General features: G+C 41.0%; 1 protein-coding gene across 1 annotated transcript in view; it reads right to left on the bottom strand.

Moving 5' to 3' along the window:
* The window catches only part of adck1 (aarF domain containing kinase 1), a gene marked incomplete at its 3' end in the record, with an annotated part of 106891 nt that extends 89330 nt beyond the window's left edge, over positions 1–17561 (bottom strand). The window contains exons 1-3 of the mRNA XM_084308547.1: positions 17480–17561; positions 9449–9588; positions 5029–5112 (exon numbers count right to left, since the gene is read on the bottom strand). Coding sequence (XP_084164673.1) covers positions 5029–5112; positions 9449–9580 — 216 coding nt within the window. The 5' untranslated portion in view covers positions 9581–9588; positions 17480–17561. The remainder of the gene's footprint in view (positions 1–5028; positions 5113–9448; positions 9589–17479) is intronic.
* Positions 17562–25647: the final 8086 nt, after the last annotated feature.

Raw genomic sequence — 25647 nt, 5'->3', positions numbered from 1 at the left:
TGATGCTCGACAACAGGCCCAGAGCCGGCCCGGCCCGGCGCCTCACCTCTGTGACTTCGTAATAATTAGGAGGCGAGCCTCCTCTCTGTATTAAATCACCGCCGTGCATTCATTCTAATCAGGCAGGGTAGCCAGGCTTGAACAGAGGGCCCCACGGGGCCGCCCCGCGCACGCGCGTGTGTGCGTGTGTGCGTGTGTGTGTGTGTGTGTGTGTGTGTGTGTGTGTGTGCGTGCGTGTGTGAGAGAGAGAGAGAGAGAGAGAAAGACGTACTGTAGCCCTATCAACACACACACACACACACACGCACGCACACAAAAAAACACAAACACGCAGACACACACTGGGGCAGCCATGTTGAACCGTGCTCTTCAGGGTTCAGTGCGTCTGTCTCTAGCGCCCCCTGCAGTGTGGGGGGGGGGGGGTAGGTAGTGGTGACTCCGGAGGGCTGCAGCAGGTCTGACACCACGTCGTGCCCTTCTCACTACTAAACGGAGAGGGAAAAACACGGACGAGAGGCGACGTTTCACAGGGAGTCGCTTCGAATCCTACTCTCTTCGGGGTTTCGTTCCGCCTCCTTTGATAACGTGCTCTTTTCAAAAGGAAACGCTGGAACAGACGCCCTCTGGCGGTTCACAAAGAATGATCTTGTGCGCGTTGTGTGCGTGTGCACGTGTGTGTGCAACGAAGTGAGTAAGCGTGAGTGAATGAGAGAGAGAGAGAGAGGGAGAGAGAGAGAGAGAGAGAGAGAGAGAGAGAGAGAGAGAGAGAGAGTGTGTTGCTGCTCAACATCAAAGTCAAACACCATCTGAAGTTTTATTCATAAGTTCAGAGTTTCTTTCTGTAGCTTGAACCATGATGCAGCGTCTGTGACTTACGCTTGAATCCCACCGGGCGCGGGGGCGCAAGCACCCGAGTTTTGCGGGTTTCGTGCGAGAACAGCGAACGTGGCCGTCCACACCGAGTCCGACCTCAGAGCGTTTAGCTTGCTAGCGAGTAGGGATGTGCATAACGATCTATCTATCGTTACCAGGCGACATTCATACAACATGGGCTACACACAGCGATCATCCATGAGTTCAGCTAACTACAAGGTCCAGGGTTGTGTAGTAGTGTGGACATGCAGAGATTGGGAAGATGATGCAGACACACTCTCTTTCAAAACAAACAGCCATGTGCAGCTTGTTGCATCTTCTGACGTGGAGCAGAACTTTACCAGTCATCACAGATATAGAGCAGAACTTTACCAGTGATCACAGATATAGAGCAGAACTTTACCAGTCATCACAGATATAGAGCAGAACTTTACCAGTCATCACAGATATAGAGCAGAACTTTACCAGTCATCACAGATATAGAGCAGAACTTTACCAGTCATCACAGATATAGAGCAGAACTTTACCAGTTATCACAGATATAGAGCAGAACGTTACCAGTTATCACAGATATAGAGCAGAACTTTACCAATTATCACAGATATAGAGCAGAACTTTACCAGTTATCACAGATATAGAGCAGAACTTTACCAGTTATCACAGATATAGAGCAGAACTTTACCAGTTATCACAGATATAGAGCAGAACTTTACCAGTTATCACAGATATAGAGCAGAACTTTACCAGTCATCACAGATATAGAGCAGAACTTTACCAGTCATCACAGATATAGAGCAGAACTTTACCAGTCATCACAGATATAGAGCAGAACTTTACCAGTCATCACAGATATAGAGCAGAACTTTACCAGTCATCACAGATATAGAGCAGAACTTTACCAGTTATCTCAGATATAGAGCAGAACTTTACCAGTTATCACAGATATAGAGCAGAACGTTACCAGTCATCACAGATATAGAGCAGAACTTTACCAGTTATCACAGATATAGAGCAGAACTTTACCAGTCATCACAGATATAGAGCAGAACTTTACCAGTTATCACAGATATAGAGCAGAACTTTACCAGTTATCACAGATATAGAGCAGAACTTTACCAGTCATCACAGATATAGAGCAGAACTTTACCAGTCATCACAGATATAGAACAGAACTTTGCCAGTTATCACAGATATAGAGCAGAACTTTACCAGTCATCACAGATATAGAGCAGAACTTTACCAGTTATCACAGATATAGAGCAGAACTTTACCAGTCATCATAGATATAGAGCAGAACTTTACCAGTTATCACAGATATAGAGCAGAACTTTACCAGTTATCACAGATATAGAACAGAACTTTACCAGTTATCACAGATATAGAGCAGAACTTTACCAGTTATCACAGATATAGAGCAGAACTTTACCAGTTATCACAGATATAGAGCAGAACTTTACCAGTTATCACAGATATAGAGCAGAACTTTGCCAGTTATCACAGATATAGAGCAGAACTTTGCCAGTTATCACAGATATAGAACAGAACTTTACCAGTTATCACAGATATAGAGCAGAACTTTACCAGTTATCACAGATATAGAGCAGAACTTTACCAGTTATCAGATATAGAGCAGAACTTTACCAGTTATCACAGATATAGAGCAGAACTTTACCAGTTATCACAGATATAGAACAGAACTTTACCAGTTATCACAGATATAGAGCAGAACTTTACCAGTTATCACAGATATAGAGCAGAACTTTACCAGTTATCACAGATATAGAGCAGAACTTTACCAGTTATCACAGATATAGAGCAGAACTTTGCCAGTTATCACAGATATAGAGCAGAACTTTGCCAGTTATCACAGATATAGAACAGAACTTTACCAGTTATCACAGATATAGAGCAGAACTTTACCAGTTATCACAGATATAGAGCAGAACTTTACCAGTTATCAGATATAGAGCAGAACTTTACCAGTTATCACAGATATAGAGCAGAACTTGGCATAGCCATCTGCAGCCCTCTCTAGTCTGTGGACATTACCTAGGCTTCCAAATACAAACATTAGAAATTTACACTTGAACCCAAACTGTGTAATACAGTTGAATCCTTGAGCAGTTGATACTTTAAAATAGGGATGCTCGATATTGGCTTTTTTACCGATACCGATATACCGATATTGTCCAACTCTTAATTTCCGATACCGATATCAACCCATATCAACCGATACCAATATATGCAGGGTTTCCCCCCCAAAAAACTGAATCATTTCAGCTAATTAATATTACATATCTCTTGTCGTGTAATTAACACAACATTATGCATACTTTGACAAATAAATAAAATAATAATTTGTTCTTACTTGCTTGCCTGGGTAAATAAAGGTTAAATAAATGCAAAAAATAAAATAAAAAGGTTTAACACCGATACCGATATTTTCCGATATCAAATTTTTATGCCAATATCGGACATCCCTACTTTAAAACCTTGGTAATAAATGCTTCCAGACTGTAATCAAAAGTACATCCTACTTCTAAAATGGTGACCTTATCAACAACTACCACGTCTGGTGTATTAGCTCAAACATTGGAAAATACATCCTATTCAGTATTTCAGTTTGAACATAGTAGTTGAAACACAAGAGCTCAACAATTCTGCCATGCCTTGCAACACACACACATGCGCACACTAGGGGTGGGTGGAGAAATCGATATGTAGTAGTATGGCGAAAGGTTAACCGTCTGTAGTGTGGTAGTGAAAGGGTTAACATGTCGGTGTTTACCCTCGTTATCGACAGGCTATGCTACCAGTCATACAACAATGTTCTGGAAAGCCGCTTTTTCCCCTTTGGTACATGACATTTCAGTGTTTATGTTTATGAGACATTGCTTGATATTAGTAGTACAAATAAGGTAATTGGCAATGGCATACAAAACAAAAAGTATATACAAAAATAATCTACTGCTAATATTCATATTACAGGCTTATCAGTCAAAGTGTTAAGTACCTGGGTGTCCACATCACAGAGGACCTGACATGGACAACACACACAGACACTGGTAAAAAAAAGGCGAAAACAGCGTCTCTACAATTAAGGAAGTACAGAGTATCAGGGAAGATACTCCAGTCCTTCTACTGGGAACATCGCTGCCTGGTTTGGCAACTGCACTGCCCAGGACAGGAAGGCACTCCAGAGAGTGGTGCGCTCAGCCGAGCGTACCACGGGTATTGCACTACCACCCCTGCAGGCCTTATATAAACAGGAGGTGCAAATCCAGAGCCTGCAGAATAATGAAACACCCCCACCACCCCAACAACAGCCTGTTCAAGCTGCTGCGGTCAGGCAAACGCCTCCGTATACAAGCAACAAGAACAGAGAGACTCAGACTCAGCTTCTTCCCCCAGGCCATCAGAACACTGAACACTGATCTCTCCACACACAAGCACACATGAACGTCACACACACACACACACACATGAACGTCACACACACACATGAACACACACACACATCACACCAGTAGACAGCAGCATGGAAGTATGGTGGATGGTAGGGATGGGACTTTCTAGCAAAAGTGCTATTCGAAAATCGCTGGTTCTTAAGATCGAATTTGATTTATTTTTTTTAAATATATTGTTATTTTCTGTTTCAGTTTAAATTCAGTTAAAATGTTCAGTTTCAGTTCAATTCAGTTATTCTTTTTAATAGAATGGATCATTAAAATCAAAGGGTATTGCACATAAATAGGCACTTCTATCAACCGGTTTTAATAAACAAACAGAAACAGTAGCATGTGCATCTTTTAGATCAATTAGGGCCTATGAAAATTAGGCTGCCTCTAAATATAAAAAGGAATGAAATAAGAATGGTTTGCTTAAAAAATATATAATAATAATAATAATAATAATAATAATAATAATAATAATAATAATAATAATAATAATAATAATAATAATAATAATAATAATAATAATAATAATAATAATAATAATAATATATATATATATATATATTTTTTTTTTTTGGTTTTCGATTTTCTGACATGAAAATCGAATGTAGATATGGGATCGAATATTAAAATGTTCGAATATTCGATCCCATCCCTAGTGGACGGTACGGTCTGGCTGCAGTGTGGAGGAGCTGCTTACCTTGGACCGGAGGGCCAGGTACTCCTCGGAGCCGGACTCCACGCGCCCGAAGGAGCTGAAGTAGTCGTAGCTGATAAGAGCCGTCTGCAGGGGAACCAGAGAACAGCGCGTTCCTCCAATTAAAATCTAAATCACCTCTCAGACAGAACAACGATGTCGTGCAGTTCAGATGGTGCTGAAGCAACCCCCCCCCCCCCCCCCCCCCCCCGTTAGCAAGCATCCAAAAGATTTACAGTGGTCCGGACGCGTCCATAAAGATAATGCATTATTATTATTATGACATGTCACTGTTGGCGAGGGGCATGGTTGGCATGGTTACCGATCTTTTGATTTGTGATCTCAGTCGTGCCACAATGGGGAACCATAATTCCTATATCATAATATCACAGACTATTTTTTGAGCTTTCACAAAGCACCCTGATCATAAAAGACAGCTGCTTTGGTGCATGATTAGTTCAAGAAATCTTGCAGTGTTCACTGTTCATCCACCCCAAGGTGTTTTCAGAGCCCGACCGATACTGGACTTTTGGAGCCGATGCAGATAACGATATTAGAAGTCAAATATTTCGATATCAATATATCAGCCGATGTTCTTCATATATATATATATTTATTTGTATGTAATCCCACACTTTACTGTTTTTTTTTATTAACTGAATTATATTGGAGCTGGAAACAAACTACATTGCATGTTCTATGTTCTATTCTAAATAACATAATCTTCAAAAATGATGAATTTATCTTTATATTTAGGTAATAGGTAGGGCTGTCTTAAATACTTCGAAGCTTCGTTCGATGGGCATGGAATTCGAATATGAAAATAAAAAAATCGAATAAATTTTTTTTGCAAAATCAACTCTGCCTCTCTTTGTTAATTACAACAAGCAATGCTCCTTGTTATTTAAGATGAGGTCGGACTCGGCACTGACAGATTTGTGTTCATTGTGCTGCTTTTATAAAGCCTCAAATGACGGCTTACAATATTTCATGAAAGCAAAGTGTCTCATTTGTCTAAGATTTAAAAAGGTTTAAACTTTACAGCACCGACAAAGTTGAACAAAGTGCTGTACAAGTCCCACAACATTAAAAAAAGAAAATTATAATAATAATAATTTATAAAAATGTATTTATTTTGTATCTCGAAGCTTCGAAGTAAAATCGAATTTTGGCCCAGAATCTTCGAATTCCAAAAAAATATTCGAAGGTCAGCCCTAGTAATAGGTAGCTATATTGAGTAGGGATGGGTACCTTTCACATTTGAACCGATACCGGTACCGGTACCTGTGAATCGATACCGGTAACCAACGGTACCTTTTTTCGGTACTTTAGTCTCAAGAAATTTAATTTACCTACCTCAGTCGTAAAAAAAAAAATCCAAACTTCAAATAACTACAATTTCGACAGTTTTCGGCTTGTCATTGCTCCGACTGCTTTGTTGTTGAATCAAGTCAAATCCCAGGTAAGCATATATTGTGCGTGTGAACGTTGACATGAAAAGAAAAAAATTTAAAAAATGTAAAAAAAAAAGTTAAAAAAAAAAATTTATAAACATTTTTTTTTTAATTTTTTTTTAATTTTTTTTCCGGTTTTTCACTTCATTCGATACTCGGTAGTACCGACGTGTTTCGGTTCGGTACCTCAAAAGTACCGAATTCGGTACCCATCCCTAATATTGAGAAAACAAGATTCAAGGGCGGCTAAGTGGCGCAGTGGGCAAGGCGCTCGCCACTAACGCAGGATATGCTGGGTTCGAGCCCAGCTCTCGGCGTTGCCACCAGCTTGGTTGGTCGTTCATACTAACACAATTGGCAGTGTTAGAGGGTGGGAAAGCTGGTGGGTGGGGATCGGACGTTGTGGACAGCGACTCCTACAGGTCGGTTGGTGCGCCTGTACAGCAGAATCAGGAAGCATCGGGGGCAGCGTGAGCCTCCCACGCGTTACTCCTCGCCACTGAGAGATCGCGCTGTGCAGGTGAAAAGATGCGACGGCTGCCTCCTCGTGTACCGGAGGGGACACGTGATGCAAGGCTTCTATCCTCACTGCAGCCGACCAGTGGGAGGCATGATCTAGCAACGTTCGAGACAGGGGAGGGGAGAATTGAAGGGAGAATTGGCGAGGCGAAATTGGGATGGGAGAAAAATAGAAAAATAAGGAGAAAAAGTGGATAAAAAACAAGATTCAATAGGTTTATTTGTCACATACATACCAGGGCATACGACATAATGAGTGAAGTCACTGGCAAAACATCTGACGTCTCTACTGACGTTAAACCACCTGTTCTCTACTCTATCAAGCTACACGTCTGACGTCTCTACTGACGTTAAACCACCTGTTCTCTACTCTATCAAGCTACACGTCTGACGTCTCTACTGACGTTAAACCACCTGTTCTCTACTCTATCAAGCTACACGTCTGACGTCTCTACTGACGTTAAACCACCTGTTCTCTACTCTATCAAGCTACACGTCTGACGTCTCTACTGACGTTAAACCACCTGTTCTCTACTCTATCAAGCTACACGTCTGACGTCTCTACTGACGTTAAACCACCTGTTCTCTACTCTATCAAGCTACACATCTGATGTCCTCTCTACTAATTAGGGATGCTCGATATTGGCTTTTTTACCGATATACCGATATTGTCCAACGCTTAATTTCTGATACCGATATCAACCGATACCGATATATGCAGGGTTCCCCCCCCCCCCCCCCCCCCCCCCCAAAAATGGAATAATTTCAGGTAATTAACATTACATATCTCTTGTTGTGGAATTAACACAACATTATGCATACTTTTGACAATAAATAAATTCAGAATTTGTTCTTGCCTGGGTAAATAAAGGTTATAGAAATGTAATTTTTTTTAAAAAAAATTAAAAATTGAAAACCGATACCGATACCGATATTTTCCGATATCACATTTTAATGCCGATATCGGCGGATAATATCGGTAAGCCGATAATATCGGACATCCCTACTACTAATTTTAAACCACAAATTCTCTACTCTACTAAGCTAGCTATGATATTAATGCAGACAGTGCTGCTGATTATGACTGAGTTATATGTAAACAATGACTGAGTATTATGACTGAGTTATATGTAAACAGTGACTGAGTATTATGACTGAGTTATATGTAAACAGTGACTGAGTATTATGACTGAGTTATATGTAAACAATGACTGAGTATTATGTAGGGCTGACCTTCGAATAATTTTTTGGAATTCGAAGCTTTGGGGCCGAGATTCGATTTTAATTTGAAGCTTCGAGATTTTTATTTGTTTTATGTCGTGGGACTTGTACAGCACTTTGTTCAACTTTGTCAGTGCTGTAAAGTTTAAACCTTTTTTAAATCTTAGACGAACGAAACACTTTGCTTTCATGAAATATTGTAAGCCGTCATTTGAGGCTTTATAAAAGCAGCACAATGAACACAAATCTGTCAGTGCCGAGTCCGACCTCATCTTAAATAACAAACAGCATTGCTTGTTGTAGTTAACAAAGAGAGGCAGAGTTGATTTTGCACAAATTTATTTAAAATTGTTTTAATTATTATTATATATGTTTTTTAATATATTAAAAAAATAATCATATTCAAATCCCATGCCCATCGAACGAAGCTTCGAAGCTTCGAAGTATTTAAGACAGACCTAGTATTATGACTGAGTTATATGTAAACAATATGTAAACTATGACTGAGTATTATGACTGAGTTATATGTAAACAGTGACTGAGTATTATGACTGAGTTATATGTAAACAGTGACTGAGTATTATGACGAGTTATATGTAAACAATATGTAAACTATGACTGAGTATTATGACTGAGTTATATGTAAACAATATGTAAACAGTGACTGAGTATTATGACTGAGTTATATGTAAACAGTGACTGAGTATTATGACTGAGTTATATGTAAACAGTGACTGAGTATTATGACCGAGTTATATGTAAACAATGACTGAGTATTATGACCGAGTTATATGTAAACAATGACTGAGTATTATGACCGAGTTATATGTAAACAATATGTAAACTATGACTGAGTATTATTATGACCGAGTTATATGTAAACAATATGTAAACTATGACTGAGTATTATTATGACCGAGTTATATGTAAACGATGCAGTTGGAGCATGCTCTGCTCTCACCGTTTCTAAATGACCGCAAGCATTTGTCTCTGCATTATGTTCTGTAAAAAAAAAAGTCGTAACCTACTGGCAAACATATCGGCAGATATCGGCCCATTAAATATCGGGCTCTCTAGTATTTTTATAAGTTAAACAGGATTTTGTGAATAAAAGCCAGACTTTTTGCTCAGTGGCAGTGAGCTGTGGGAAGGGGGGGGGGGTTCTGGTCGGGGGGGCGGGGCTTCTGGTCATCTGGTTCTGTTAGCGCACAAAGAATCATGTCACTCACGGTGGCCGCGGCGCGCCCGAACCGCACCACGCTGAGGTCATTGGGGTCAAACTGCGTGTTGTAGAGGTAGAATCCAGAGGAGGCGAGAACTGCAGTAGCCAGGGAGGAGACTTTCAGCAGCCGGCCAGCCATGGGAGGCTCTACAGGAAGAGAGACAGGGAGTCAGGAAGCTTCAGGAAGAGAGACAGGGAGTCAGGAAGCTTCAGGAAGAGAGACAGGGAGTCAGGAAGCTTCAGGAAGAGAGACAGGGAGTCAGGAAGCTTCAGGAAGAGAGAGAGGGAGTCAGGAAGCTTCAGGAAGAGAGACAGGGAGTCAGCTGTGTGACGTAAACAGAGTCCGGAAGCTACTAGAGCTGTTCCCCCGAAGCCTGTTTTTGGGCTTCGAACTTCGTCAGGGTTTTTCCAACGGACGTTCAAACCTTCGTTTTTAATTAAAAGACATTTAATTTAAATTTAATATTTTCTTTTTTTTTATATCCCCAAACTAAATCCTCAATTTGAATAAAGCCTTTTTTTTATTAAATCAACTTACTTTAATGAATAGACAGTAACTCATCAGTTTCGTCAACATAAATAATCCAATAAGGGCACGGTTGGTACGAAAGTGATGGTGACGTCTTGATGGAGCGCCGAGTGCCAAGCGGATGCAGACAGGCTACATCATTTATGATAAATGTTTTATTAAAAATTTTATGACGAGCCATATACTATAATAGTATAATACTATAATATTAGTGTAGCCTAATCTTTATCTGCAACTGTGAAGAAAAACCCCATTGGTTTAAACAGAATGAATAGACACATTAAAAATATATATATAAAAAATTATTATTTATTCTATTTTTTTTATTATAAATTCGAATGTTGTAAAAAAAAAAGGACTAATCAGATTAATCACTTTATTCAAATTGAGGATTTAGTTTGAGGATATTTTCAAAAAAAAAATATATATATATACAGTATATTTTTTTTGTAATTAAAAACGAAGGTTCGAACGTCCGTTCGAAAAACCCTGACGAAGTTCGAAGCCCAAAAACAGGCTTCGGGGACAGCCCTAGAAGAGAGACCAGTAATCCGAGGCTAGGCAACAGAAAGGGAGAATAAGGTTCGATAAGGAGAAGTGTTTCAAATGATTAGATTCGATTTTAGATTAAAATGTATAGTCATCATGCAGCCCAAGTACAGTACAACAAAAATAAGTTGGCATCTAACCAGAGTGCAAATGTAACAGTAAAGTGCAAAAACAATATACAATGTGCAAGTGATTAAATGTGATATATAACAAGATACTGGTAATATATGCTAAACTGATGTACAGTATGATTATGCTATATAGTGATACAGGTATAAATAGGTATGAGGGCCGACATTCCACTCTACTGGTTAAAGTTGCTTACTCGTGAGTAGTACGTTCGTTGATAAAGAAAAATAATGTCCACAGCCGCTCCAGTCAGGGTTAGAAATAAAAGAAAAAATCCCAGGGCTTTTTTTGCCCCCCTTAATTGATTTTCGGGGGCTTTTTTTGTATTTCGGGGGCACCGAATTTTTATGCTGAAAATTAACATAAAGATTATAAAACATTGTTGACACTTTTTTTTACAGTCTTCGTCCCTATGTTTGATGTTGGTGTGTTTTGGGAAGCAGAGTCCTTGTTCCTGACATGGCTTTTGAAGTGATCTTCGCACGTGTTTTTGCGGGTCCAGTCCACGGGGTATGTTGACAGAATTTGCAAAACACCTTATCGACTAAAGCATAAAAGTCATTAGGATACTGCTCTGCTCTGAATTTAGGGCTTAGTGCGGAATTTCTTCCGACGTTAACGTTAACGACGCACCGAAGCAGCCAGACGCTTGGATATTTCTCTGTGTTGTGTGCAGTGGTGCAGTCGTAATATGGGCCAAGGCCAAACGCCACGTGCACGCGCACTCCCGCGCATACATGTCTCTCTCCTCTTTCATGAGGCGGAGCAGGGGACGAGACGGGCGGTCTTTTGTCACATAACACACGCCCAACACTCCACGCACACGCACACACACACACACACACACACACACACACACACACACAGTCTAGGTGATAAGTGCCGGCCGGGGTATACGGCGCGACGAGTCATTTTTGTGTCGTCGCGCCGTATAGGCACCCCGGCCGGCACTTATCACCTAGACTTTGCATAATAATAGGATGCGCGCACTTCTGCCTCAGTGACGTAGCCTAAACGTCGTTTGACCGCGTATGCCCACCACTGCATACCTGGTTGTGTGTCACGCAGAGGTCTCCGCCTCCCTCCCTCCTTGCAACAAACGTTCCACCCAAAAACGGAATTTCAGTCCAGTTTCTGAACTATTAACAGCGGAGCTGGTTTGTAATCTTCACTCGTCTCGCACACTGCGAGTAAATAATTTTTCCGGTTCGCACACACACATATTATTAGGGGCAAATACGAGGGAAATGCTCGCACTGTAGAGCATATATATAATTATATATATAATTAGTAAACTGTCAGGGGCTTTTCTTGCCCCCCTTAAATGATTTTCGAGGGCATTTGGTCAATTTTCGAGGGCATTATTGCCCCAAGCCCCCGTTAATTTCGAACCCTGGCTCCAGTGTAAAACAAAGATATCCAAATGGTTTATTTCTCTTCCACAGCGAAGTCTTTATTTACAGAAGTGATCCTAAAGCTATTTTCCTAAATATTCACGTCACTACTACAAGGTAAGGAAACTGTATTTTCCCAGTCTCCAAAATCACAGCCGACTCGACACATGAAAATTCCTCCACACTGGAAAGCCGTAAAAATCAACTTGCCGGCTCTTTCCACAGCAAAACGGAAGGCTTGGCACCTTGGTTAAGAAATGCAGGCTTCAGTCTATGTTGTTTAGTCTATCTGTTCAGTCCTGTTCAGTCCTGTTTCAAGCTACACACTGCCTGTTCTTCTTCTTCTTCTTCTTTAGAATTTCCGGCAGTGTAGACGCATCGTGGCGTATTACTGCCCTCCGCAGTTCTTTTGATTGAGCTCTTCTTCTTCTTCTTCCTCTTCTTTCTTCTTTTGAATTTCCCGCAGTGTAGATGCAACATGGCGTATTACTGCCCTCCTCAGTTCTTATACTACGCTAGTAGTATGGTTTCCATATTATGGTCAACTTTTGATTGTTTACACTCTTCTTCTTCTTCTCATCTTCAAAACACATTACTATCGTCTCTGTCTCCTTCTTCTCTGCTCCTCTTGTCTGTCTCCTTCTTCTCTGCTCTTGTCATACAATATTGTCAAGACCCAAAAAAAAATCACCCCCTCAGGCTCCGAAGCAGACCCAAACACGGAACAAAAAACACCCGACAGCCCACAAGTGCGGCCTCCACCCACAGCCGACCGCTCCAAAACAGCACCCAACCAGAACAAAGCAAAAACCAATGAACAAGAAAACATCTACAAAATGCAAACAAATGCACATCAAACGCCGAACAAAAACCACTCAGAGCACACCCGCCACCAGGCATGAGAAACAACAAGAAGCGACAGAGAGCCCCGGTGGGGAGATCAGGGGCCCCCCCGCCAGAATCGTGGACTATATATAGAGACACAAATGTTCTAGAATGTTCGGTTATGACATCATACGGTGACATCACAAATGTTAGAACGTTCGGTCATGACATCATACTGTGATCACAAATGTTCTAGAATGTTCTATTATGACAAATAAAACGGTTCAATGACTTTATCTAAATCCAATCAATATTCCTAATGCCGTTTCAATGTAAGGTTATACAAATAAACATATAAACATTCATATAATACAATAACCTAAATATATAGCTTTGGCTCCTACAATAGGTATAACAGGTGAAACAGGTATAAATATACTATGGTAGTAAGTTAGTAACTAGTAAGCCATACTGGCCAGTGGTATAACTACTAGAAGAGTAGGTACAGATATAGATGTATAGATGTAATATACAGGTATGTATACAGGTATGTGAACAGTACTATCATGTTCAACCCAAATCATGTTCAACCCAGATTCGGCTCAAACAAGGGACTAAACACGTTTCGCAATTATGCCACATCAATGTGGAACGCCCTACCCACAGCTGTAAAGGAATGTGAATCACTACCCACATTCAAAACCGCTCTCAAAGAGCACCTACGGGAGGCTGCAATTCGGAACTGGCCCTGGTAAATGTCTAACCCCACCCCAATGTACAGTTTCCTCCCCCTCGAATGTATATATTTTCTTTTATGATCTCAACTCTTAAACACTACTGTATATATTTGTATATCTTGTATGTCATAAATGTCTGGATGTAACAGTACTGTGTCGTGTATGTCATAAATGTCATGATGAATTGAAAATGGGGGACCCGGATGTAAACTAGACGAAAGTCTTTCTCTGGTCTGCATCCCCTTAACAATTGTGTGTATTGAGCCTTACTGTATTGTACCCATTCTGCAATCTGTTAGTACAGTTTTGTAAGGTATTCCATCCTAATTGTGAAATAATCCTCACTCATAAATGATCAAATAATCCAGTCGGGCCTTCACCCAAATTGTCTTGAATATCTGACTATATTCAATATCTAAATTGTCATAGTTATCATAGGGCTGGGCGATAAAACGATAACGATAACTATCGCGATAAATTATTTAATCGAAATAAACATGAAACGTGGTCGCAAAGTTTCGATATATCGATTTTCCAAGCTTGGATATCAGCGCACACGCCACACGCACTAACAACCAATCAGTGAAGGAGATGGTGACAGCGAAGGAGACCCGCGGTGCACCTCTGGGTAGTAAACAAGGCTGGCTAGGATCATTAGCTTGCACGCCGCTATTTTATAGTTTACGTGCGGAGTGGGTGTGTGGCGTGAATTTTGATGGTAACGGTTAGAGTAGTGTGGGGTATGCGGTGGACGTTGTTGCAATGTATTGGGGCGGAACGGAGTATTTTAGGGTGATAGTTAGTACATTGTCGTGGGATACACCTCTTGCTCTGGCTAACTGTTCCATTCTTATAATGCATATGATCCAGTGGCGGTAGGTTGCCCCCTGGTGGAATATAATAATCTATGCATCTATTAATAGCCCGTCCGTCGGCGCCGGGCATAAGAAGTTAATTAAACTTGACAGAAATTATATCGACGATAATTATCGATATCGAGTGATATGAAAATAATTTTATAATTTTATCACAATAACGTTTTCATAATTATCATAATCAATAATGAAAGGTTGAACATCTTTCATGTTACAGACAGGTATACAATACAATACAAATGTGGTCATTTCAACGGGCAGACATTCTAGATTCTGCCCGGAGCAGAAAGTAACAAGTGACTTAGGGTGCTTTCTCACTCACCATCGGGGTCGAATCAGCTCCGTTCCGTCTTTGGGTGCGAACTCCCCGCCCCCCCTCTCCCCCCTCTAGTTTGTGTACACACTTCAATCTTGGTTCGCTCCGGGTTCTGTTTACGGTTTGCGTTTTGAGCGTGTTGCTTGCCGTAGGCGATGATGTCACGCTCGAAAATGTAAACACAGGAAGAGTGTTAACACGGCGGTGGAGACTGGATGCTGATATAAAATAAACAAATAACCAATAAATATAAAGTTATATTTGAACCTCTGTTGTCAAGCCTTGTCAATATAACCCACCCCCTTTTCTCACAAATGGAACTGGTGTTGTGGAGTCCGCTTTTGAGCATTTTCCAGGGCTAACGCTAAGCTAACGGCTAACGATAGTTAGCTTAGCCTATTACTAGTAACATTGCTCGCATCAATTATATTGAATGTCATTGATCTACCGGTCGATCACGGCCGACTGGTTGGGCACCACTGGTCTATAGAAATAAATGCATTCGAACAAGAAACCAATGTATAGACATAGCAATGGCAAACAAAATTGCCAGGCCTAATGCGAGCCAGGGAAGTCTTGTGCTTTGTAACGTGGCTTCATGTTTCTATCCACTGAGCCGTGAGGCTCCATTATGCTTGTTTTGGTTGAGGTCTGAACTCGCAAATTGCCCATGAATATCGTTTTTGTGGGTATTGTCCAGTTGTTGCTGTGTGGTTTTATCTGCCCAAAATTCAAGCAAGTAACGACGTTGTGTGTGTCAGCAAGTTTATACAAAAGCCTCCCCTGCTCCCACTGGCGCGCACCCGGAACCACCTATTTCAGCGGTCCAGGTTCAGCGCCCCCGGGGATGAATCAGTGCCCCCGGGGACGGGGGGGGGGGAGCATTCTCACTCAGACGGACACACCCCTTTTGGGTGCGAAGCAGCTCCGATTCGACCCCGAATGGTGAGTGAGAAAGCACCCTTATATGTCGTCCATTAGCCAATCGAAATGCATCTTCAGAAATAGGATCAGACAGACACAAGACCAAATAAAGAAATAGGTATTGGTCAGCTAGGTAGGATTGGATTACAACTGAGCTCAACATTATTAGAACACAACAGGTGCCTGTTGTATAGGTCCACAGGAATGTATGGCATTCCTGCATAGAGGCCCACATAGATAGTGTCATATATTCAATTCACATAGAATTAGTTTTAACACAGTAGATAAGTACATTGTAGGCACTGCATTGTTTAAGTCATTTACAATATGGAATTATAGATAGATAGATAGATAGATAGATAGATAGATAGATAGATAGATAGATAGATAGATAGATAGATAGATAGATAGATAGATAGATAGATAGATAGATAGATAGATAGATAGATTATATGGTAGATTATATATACTGTAGATAATTTTATGGATAGTCTTATATTAGCATAAAACTTGCAATATTCTAACAGATGCAGACCAGAGAAAGACTATCATCTTGTTTACGTCAGGGTCCCCCATTTTCAATTCATCGTATATGTCGTGTATGTCATAAATGTGTGTCATAAATGTCATGATGAATTGAAACTGGGGGACCCTGATGTAAACAAGACGAAAGTCTTTCTCTGGTCTGCATCCCCTTAACAATTGTGTGTATTTGAGCCGTACTGTATTGTACCCATTCTGCAATCTGTTAGTACAGTTTGCAAGCAATCAATCAATCAAACTATATGGACTGTAGAACGAGGTGGGTAGTGGCAGCTGTAGACAGTGAGTGAAGGCAGTGAGTTGAGTATAAGTATCGTCTCGTCTCGGACTCTTTCCATTGCTCGACTGTGTGTGTAGTGTCCATCCTAGACTGTGTGTGTAGTGTCCATCCTAGACTGTGTGTGTAGTGTCCATCCTAGACTGTGTGTGTAGTGTCCATCCTAGACTGTGTGTGTAGTGTCCATCCTAGCTTGTCACCAATAATAACCTGAGAACCTGTGGGCAACATTTATGAATGAATGAAAACTTTATTTAACAGATTGCAGAATGGGTACAAATACAGTACACACAGTTGTTAAGGGGCTGCAGACCAGAGAAAGTTGTGAATTTTGTTTGATTGATTGATTGATTGATTGATTGATTGATTGATTGATTGATTGATTGATTGATTGAAAACTTGATTAACAGATTGCAGAATGCAGTACGGCTCAATACATACAGTTGTTAAGGGGAAAGAGAAAGACTTTCGTCTTGTTTACATCAGGGTCCCCCATTTTCAATTCATAGTACATTTATGACATACACACACAACATACATGACATCATGACCTTTATGGCATAGGGACATGACATACAGGTATATAGTATACTGGCATCTAACCTGTATATTGAGGAGGCTTTAGTGAAAGTTATGGTCCTCAGTCCTCACATCATGCATGTCATCGATCCAGATTGGAAACCAGTGTGCCCTACAGTCTACTTCCACATGGCAAGGATACAGTATGGCATGCCTCTGCAACAGTGTTGTTGTTGCGAGTACAGTAATATATCAACATGGACTTCCTTGCTTGACAGCCCTGTCAGTTATGCAAGCGCACCGTTTGGGTCTGTATTGTAATAATAAACTGATCAGCCTGGATTACAACACAGGAACGTCTCGAGATACATTTATTGACACACTACTAGACAGAATGGTTATTAAATGCAAAACAATGTACCTTTAATTGCAACGCACTCCGGTCCACAGACAGACAGACAGACAGGACTCTCTCTCTCTCTCTCTCGCCGGTTTCGTTTCGACCTCTCACCTCGTGTCCCTTGTTTACGTTACGACGCGGCCGGGGCGCAAAGCATTGTGGTTACTGTAGTTCTTCTTGGGTCATCTTCTTCTTCTTCTTGGAGTTTTACGGCGGGCGGCCACCAATTGTTTGGGGCATTACTGCCATCTTCTGGTATCCTTTATCTCCTACAAGGTCCATTTTAATGCTGCTCCTCTCTGACCGAGCCCCCCTCTGTGAGACACTCCTTGTCTCCTAATAGTCTATTTGCCAACACAATGAACCCGGAAATTTTGGAACCACCAAACTTTTATGATAGATATGGATAGTATAGATATCTATGGTATGGGTCACCAGCACTTAGAAACTGCCGGATGCTAAGTTGTACATGTTGGGCAACTTTTTTTATTTGCATAATTAGCATACGTTTGTATAATCACCTAAATGGTCAAATCTCGGAAACTACTTGATCAATTTCAACAATGTTGGAGTGGTTTTGGGGGTTATTCGGGATGCTGAATCCATTTATGATACTCAAGAGTTTCGGAATTGCAATATTTACTGGAATTTATCAAATTTCAATTTCAAGAGAAATTCTGCTGAATAATATTATTGGGAAACTTACTCCTTGCTTACAAGTCTTGCTTATCATAGACTCAGGTCTACTGTAAGCTTTAAGTCCCACATTAACAAGGTGACAAAAACATAATTCTTCCACCTTAGAAACAAAGCTAAAGTACAACCATTTATAAATCAAAAGGATGCTGAAAAACGGATCCACGACTTTATTCCAAGCCGACTGAAGAAAATACTTCAGCTTATTCAACTCTCAGCTAGGCTATTACTGTAACTAGAACCAAGAGGAGAGAGGACATTAGTCCAGTGTTAGCTACCCTGCACTGGCTTCCGGTAACATTTAAAATTGATTTGAAGGTCCTCCTCCTTATGTACAAAGCCCTAAATGGAACCAGACCAAGCTACAGTATATTGGCAATTTTCTTGTCAACTACATGCCCCCAAGAACACTACAATCATCTACTTCTTTTTATTTTCTGCCTTGCATTTATTCTGTCTATTTTATGCTCATTTGGTGTATTCTAGTGTATTTTCTGCTGTGAAGCACTTTGGGCTGCAATTCTTGTATGGAAGTTGTACAAATAACATTTATTATTATGATTGCCATCCATAGTTATTTGCTACCTCTATCTAGCAGGGCTAAAATGATTTGAAATGGTTTTGTTAACCCTCCTGTTATCCTCAAATTGACTTTACACTCTTTATCCTTGGGGACATTTTGACCCCAGCAGTTTAAACCTCCAGAAAATGATCATAATCAAAAGTGTTACCCAAATGTATGTTTCAGGTGCTTCATGTTACTTTGTTGATTACCTAAATAACCATTTAAATAAAACATTACCCCTACTCCCCCCCACCCACCCAATTATACATACATAATATATATTATGTTGTTCAAGTGGGGAGTGGGACCATGATAACTTTCCGTTTTTGGAAAGTAACGTGTCTGCTTGTGGTTGAGAGACAACAGGAGCATCTGCACTAAGGGTCTCATTCTCATCAGAGGAGGACGCCTCATAATCAGGGTCTCAGACTTCCTAGTCACTTTCACCGTCAAATATCTGTGACAAAACTTCACTGGCAGAAAACCTTTTCTTCAAGGTAATTTTCAAATTAGAGTTTAGAAGGCTGCTATGCAAGCTATGTTTGCTCCTCCCCTATGTTGCGTAAAGTTTAGGTAGTCAAAAATCACAAATAACAATAAAAATACAGTCCGGGATATACATTCTAAAATATATACATTCTAAAATATACAAATGTTTAAGTGTATATGTAAAAATAAGAAGTCAAAAGTCCAGGAAGATTACCGGAGTTTGTACTGTCACTCTGTGGTGAGACAGTGAGGCACAGTGATGCATTGTATACTCTGATGGCTGTTGGAATTAAGGACTTCCTGTGCCGTTCAGTGTTGCATCTAGTCTAACACTGAACATGCTCCTTCTATCAGCCAAGTCTGTGTATAGCGTGTGGAAGGGGTTGTCCATGATGGCGTGGAGCTTAGCAAGGCTCTTCCTCTCTGACAGAGGAAGAGTCTAGCTCCACTCCCACCATGTTACTGGCCTTCCTGACCAGCTTATTTGTCACATATAAGGTACATGACATTACAGTGAAATGCTTGGTTCTGTATGAGCCCCCTGAGATTGTGCTTCAGACAGTAAAAAAGTAAAAAGAATAAAGACCAAACACAATACAAAATATGCAGTACAAGTACACAATGCAAACAAATGCAAAGATGAGTTAGAGAGGTAGTGCAAATCGTTTACTAATAAATAGATACAATATGGTGTAGTGTTAAAAAGTGTTTAAAGTGAATGTTAAAGGTGAGTGTTATTCCATACACATGGAATATGTATCTTGATACGATAGAGGGCACACATTGTGAAAACAAAGAACAATTTACCGCCTAATAGAGGCCTTGCACAGAGTGTTTAGAATGCCCATTTCTCATTGTTAGGGACCAAGCAGTGAGACAATGAGGAAACAGGAGTTGTAGATGAAAACTGGGGTTTTATTTACCCACAAGGTGCAAAACCATTGCAAACCAAGAATTTGATAACTAGGCCTATATATGGGTTTCTCGTCCATGTCAGACTCAGCAAGGAGGCCAAAAGGAACGTAATAATCCTTGTCAGAACAATGGGGCAGACTGTATAGAGGATACTTTGTAGGACATGACCTCGAGAACATTTGAACCTGTTTGGGGAGAGATTTCACACAGACACAACCAGGAATGAGGAAGATATGGATTGTGGTTTACCAAAGCACACTTTGTTCCTGGATTAGCCAGCTCTTCATAACAACTCATCGACAATAGTCTGGCACCCTTCCACCCTCATGACAACTACAGCATCACCATAAAAGTCACACAAGTATCTGCTTACTGCAGAGAGGTGCCCGGAGTTGGCTACATATATATCATGTAACTCTGACAAATGTTTTTGAAGGATGACTTTCCTGGTCTCTCAACAGTCCGGCATTGTTTCACTGGCTTCCATCTATCAGGGTGATTGGTGTCTTTGGGTTCGCAAAAGATACCACAAAACAGACATTGTTTAGAAAATTCAAAGGCATGAGAACGAGACATACGTTTCCCTAGCTGAGCTGAGCTTGCGTTTGGTTGCATTTCTAGACTTAGGTATATGAGCTATAACATGATTTGTGACAAACTACAGAGGCGGACACACCATGGGTAGCAATGATGTTCGATAAAGTCTCAGTTGTAGCTGAATCGTCAAGCTCTTCACTCCTCTGAAGCAAAGCTGTAATGCCTTTTGGTCCAGATGTCTTGAAGTCATTGTCCTTGCCGTCACAGGGCTCGAATAGGCATTTCTTCCTTGACATGTCAATCTGAAATTAACAAGAGAAGAATGCACTATTTGTATCCTCCATCTCTACACACTCTGGATACATTGCCAGGATGTACATTTCAGACGGGCTGTTCACTATTCTAATGAAAACATGTATTTCCCATGTTATTGGTATCCTACATGAACTTGACTGGTATTTGCATTACCTTTTGGGTCTCTTTCTCTGCCTCAGTGCCTCAGATATTCTATCACACAATTCTACATTAAGGAGAGCAAAAGTACCATATGAATACTTAGAATCAAACTTGATGCTTCTCTGTGTGACGAGGGATAGAGCCTGGTGATGCGAGGCTAGGTAATAACAGGTTATAATCACACATTCATATCATGACATACATTGCTAACATAGCTAACTAGCTATGCATTAACATTAGTTACTGTCAGATGGCTAACGTTAACCCTAAGAGCTGGCTTACTACAGCTTGTGATCATATTATATTCAGTGTTTGTTATTGGATAGTAATAAAACCACAGTTTGTGTATCTGTTTCTATTTTCTCAAGTTACTTGCACAACAACAATCCTTGAAAATCAGGGGTCTGTATTTTCTGCAGCTGCAGTTGCTCGTTGCCACAGTAGGAATGAGATCATGGTGCAAATTAGCCACTACTCACTTGGAAGTTTTGCGTTAACAATTAGCACACTGAAGTCTCAGTCAAGGCTAGGAACTGGGGTTCTGAGGACATTTTATAAGGTAACAGTCACATACAAAAATCCAATAGAATAGTTTCTAGTTGTGGCAGCAAACTGCTCCGCTGCCACGTGAACTCATGGCAGAGCTCAACTGCAGCAGTTACCCCAGTAACCAAGCATAAGCACCTAGAGTACCCCATTAGGCGCTCTACAAATTGAAGTTATTATTATTATTATCATTCTGTTTACAATTGAACATTCCATGAAAATTATCTATAAATTCTGCATCTTCTGAAACATTTATAAACAGAAAATTCATAAAGGATTGCACCAAAATATGGTAATTTCCAGTAAATATAGCAATTTTGAAACTTTTTTTCTTCTCTTAAGTATCATAAATGGATTCAGTATCCCGAATAACCCCCAAAACAACTCCAACATTGTTGAAATTGATCAAGTAGTTTCTGCGATTTATCCATTTAGGCGATTATGCAAATGTAGGCTAATTATGCAAATACAAAAAGTTGCCCAACATTTACAACTTAGCATCCGGCAGTTTCTGAGTGCTGGGGATCCGTACTATCCATATCCATCATAAAACTTTGGTGGTTCCGAAATTTCCGGGTTCACAATGGCGCTCTATGGGGTGGCAAATAAACTATAAGGGCTGACTCTGGACTTCTTGATCATTCACAATCCCCTTATTTAAATCTCTTACTACATTTTCGGTACATAAAACACATAATGTGTATTGATTACTGTTGTGTTCTATCATATCTCTCCATTCTCTCCATAGCGACCTTAAGGGATGTAATAGTGTTTGTCAATTCAAAAATAATTATAAAAAAAAAAATTTAGTCAGTATGAAAGTCAAATGTGATCTGAAGTGAGATATTTTCTTTAAATTTTTTTCTTCTTTATTATTATTACATTTGTTCTTGTTTAAACTGTGGATTGTTTGTTTCTTTGTATATGGTATAAATGATTATTTTGTGTAAATTAGGTTGTACGCCGACCATCAAGTAATACTTGTTTAGTTTAGGAATAGGGGGCAGAATAATAGGGGGGGGGATTATTCTTCTTCCTGCTCCTTTTGCCCATGGTATGGTATTTATGATTTTGTATGAAAAACTCTATGATTGTATTGCTTCCATGTGGCAAATAAAACTCTGACTCTGAATCTGAATATATATATGGCTGCTACTTTATTATTATTATTATTATTATTATTATTATTATTATTATTATTATTATTATTATTATTATTATTATTATTATTATTATTATTATTATTATTATTATTATTATTATTATTATTATTATGTATTTATATTACTAGGCAGCAATATCTTAGAACACAGGTAGAGATGACTATGAGTTATGCTAGCTACTGAAGACTAGTATTGTTATATTTCATACTGGATTCGCGTCTCGCTCCGCCTCTTGGACTACATGCTCGCGCCTATTGCGCATGTTGAAAGAACTTTGCATGCTCCTTATACATCCGCCTAGCCACGCCCACTTCCGCAGTATATAACCAGCCAGGTGTAGTGGCCATGCTCACCCTTCCTCGATCCCTTCACGCGAAAGGACAGCTCATACGCATCCGCAGCGCTGTACAAGAGTGTTCCTAAAGAAAAGATATACTGACTACCGTAAGAGATGGACCGAGGACCGTAAGTGTAACTGAGGGGTACAATTCCCTGACTGTATTACTAGATATGATACTTACTACCACTACCTTTGTACTTAATATTCGGCCACCCAGTACACGGCATAAATATATTATCATAAACACTCTCACGTAGATGAAACGGATCCAACACAAATGTACGAAGTCGAAACAGGTCTTTATTTCTACACAGCGATGGTGTGTAGAACAAGCACTTAATCACTTAATTACATTTATGAATTGAAATAGTATGCACTTTTATGGCAAAGAGTATTCGTCGGTATATCAATAGAGAATGTCCAATCTCTGAAGGCGCAGGTGGTAAATATACGACCTGGAATAGTTAAGGAATAACAGCAATGATACTTTAATGATTATATACTAGATACACTAGAGGGGGTTAATCCGGTCGCTTGTAAGCCGACAGGAGTAGGAGGGGGGGGGGGTAGAATCCGGCTGCCTCGTCCGGCCAAGGGTATCCCAGGTGAACCCACTGTAGTGCCGTTCAATGCGCCGGCGATCCTTGAACCACAGATGAAAGCAGGTGGACTCTTTGTGGGCCGGCTCTCTCCGGTCCACGGGGGAGAGACGTGAAGCGACCTCGTCTTGCAGAGCGTCTCCTCACCTTGCGTCCTCTCCAGGGGGGGGGGTTCCAACACACGGCAGTGTCGGGGGTCTTTATCCATGGAATAATCAAAGTATACAAAGCATAATCCGTGCCTGGGAAGGCGGGCTGTCGTCGGGGGTCTTTATCCGGTATACAGGTCCACTCGCTCGTCGGCTCTGGGGCTCCTCGGGTGCAGCTTCACATGGGGTCAACCACCCTGGGTAAGCAGCCAGTTCTCTGCCCGAAACGATGGGGTACTGACTACGGTAGTATTCTCACCGCACGAAGCACTATATATTAACAGACTATTATTAGCTTAATAGACTACGTCCAACTCGACAATATAGTGCCAAATATGACTATTCAGATATTAATATACACGATGTCTCAATACCGATGGTAGGCGAACTTGGCCTTACTCCCACACGTGGCGTCGCGGGGAGGCTTTACGTCTGTGACTCTATTGGAGGGTAAGAAACTGGACTGAAAAGAAAGTCCTACTTTAGTAGCGCAGTATATATACGCACTATGAACAAATAGTCCCATTAGTGGTGCGGTAGCCAAATTCCTACGCGGAACTAGGACTTGTTCGTACATGTGGAGCGGTACGTTTGAACTGGGTCTGAGGGGTATGGCAGCCTGGCACCAAGGTCTCGACCAATAGTAGAATGGAGACTATTATGGGATGTTCAGTAGGCTAGAATGGATATTCAATGCATATTGTACAAGGAATATACAAGGGATATCAGGGAATATTAGAGAATATACAAATACAATTAAATATATATATATAAATAAATATATATATTCGGTTTAATCTGGCCCTTCACAACAGCCACCCCCTGAATAGGTCCCAGACCTAATCAGTTAAACAGAGACAGATTAATCGCGTTGTCTATTTACACATAAGGGTTTGCTGTAGGGGTCAGTCAACTTCACAAAGTCATAGGGTTGTAGGGTCATGGTCATCATCGATTGTGTCTGGGAGTCGAGGCAGTTCTATGAGCCTTGCCACGGGACGGGTGTAAGTGCGACCCTGGACGAGCACTTCAGCTGCTCGGACCTTGCCGTCGGCACCGGTGATCACTTTGCTTACGCGGCCGGCTGGCCACATAGCTCTGGGCAGTGATTGATCAATAATCATGACGACTGTTCCTTCTGTCAAATTGTCTCTCTCCTTTACCCACTTCTGGCGGGTCTGTAGAGACGGTAGGTAGTGCAGTAGGAAACTGTTCCAAAACTTGTCGGCTAATACTTGGCTGTACCTCCACATTCGTCGGCCGTTCGCTTCTTCAGGCCGGTACATTGTCTGGGGTAATGCAGGATCTAGCCGCCCCATCAGGAGTGTGTTGGGGGCTCTGCGTAGGCGACCACCCACTCTGATGAGGGTATGAGCGTCGCTCTCGGGGGCCAGATGAATTAATCTGCTGTCGGATGGGACGGGCTTTCCTCCCTGTAGACAGGCCAATTCATCGGGGAACGAGTCTCTCTGGGCTCGCTGCAGTAGAAGCAATTCTGCTTCCTCGTAGTTAGCTGCTGACATATCAGCGGGGGACTTGCACTCCGGGTGGTACCGCAGGAATGTTCTTTGTTGTGCACTCTCTATGGACGTGCAATCGTCTATGTTAGGGTCGGTGGAGGCTACGGTGCTCAATCCACAGAACACAGACTTCTTATTTTCCACCTCCTCTGGACTTGCTTCCCTCGGGATAGGCATGGGCCACTGTCCTTCCGGGAGTCTTAGGAATGCGGGG

Source organism: Notolepis coatsorum (assembly GCF_963971535.1).
Source record: "Notolepis coatsorum genome assembly, chromosome: 2".
NCBI lineage: Eukaryota > Metazoa > Chordata > Actinopteri > Aulopiformes > Paralepididae > Notolepis > Notolepis coatsorum.
This window is presented reverse-complemented; position numbering and strand designations above follow the sequence as displayed.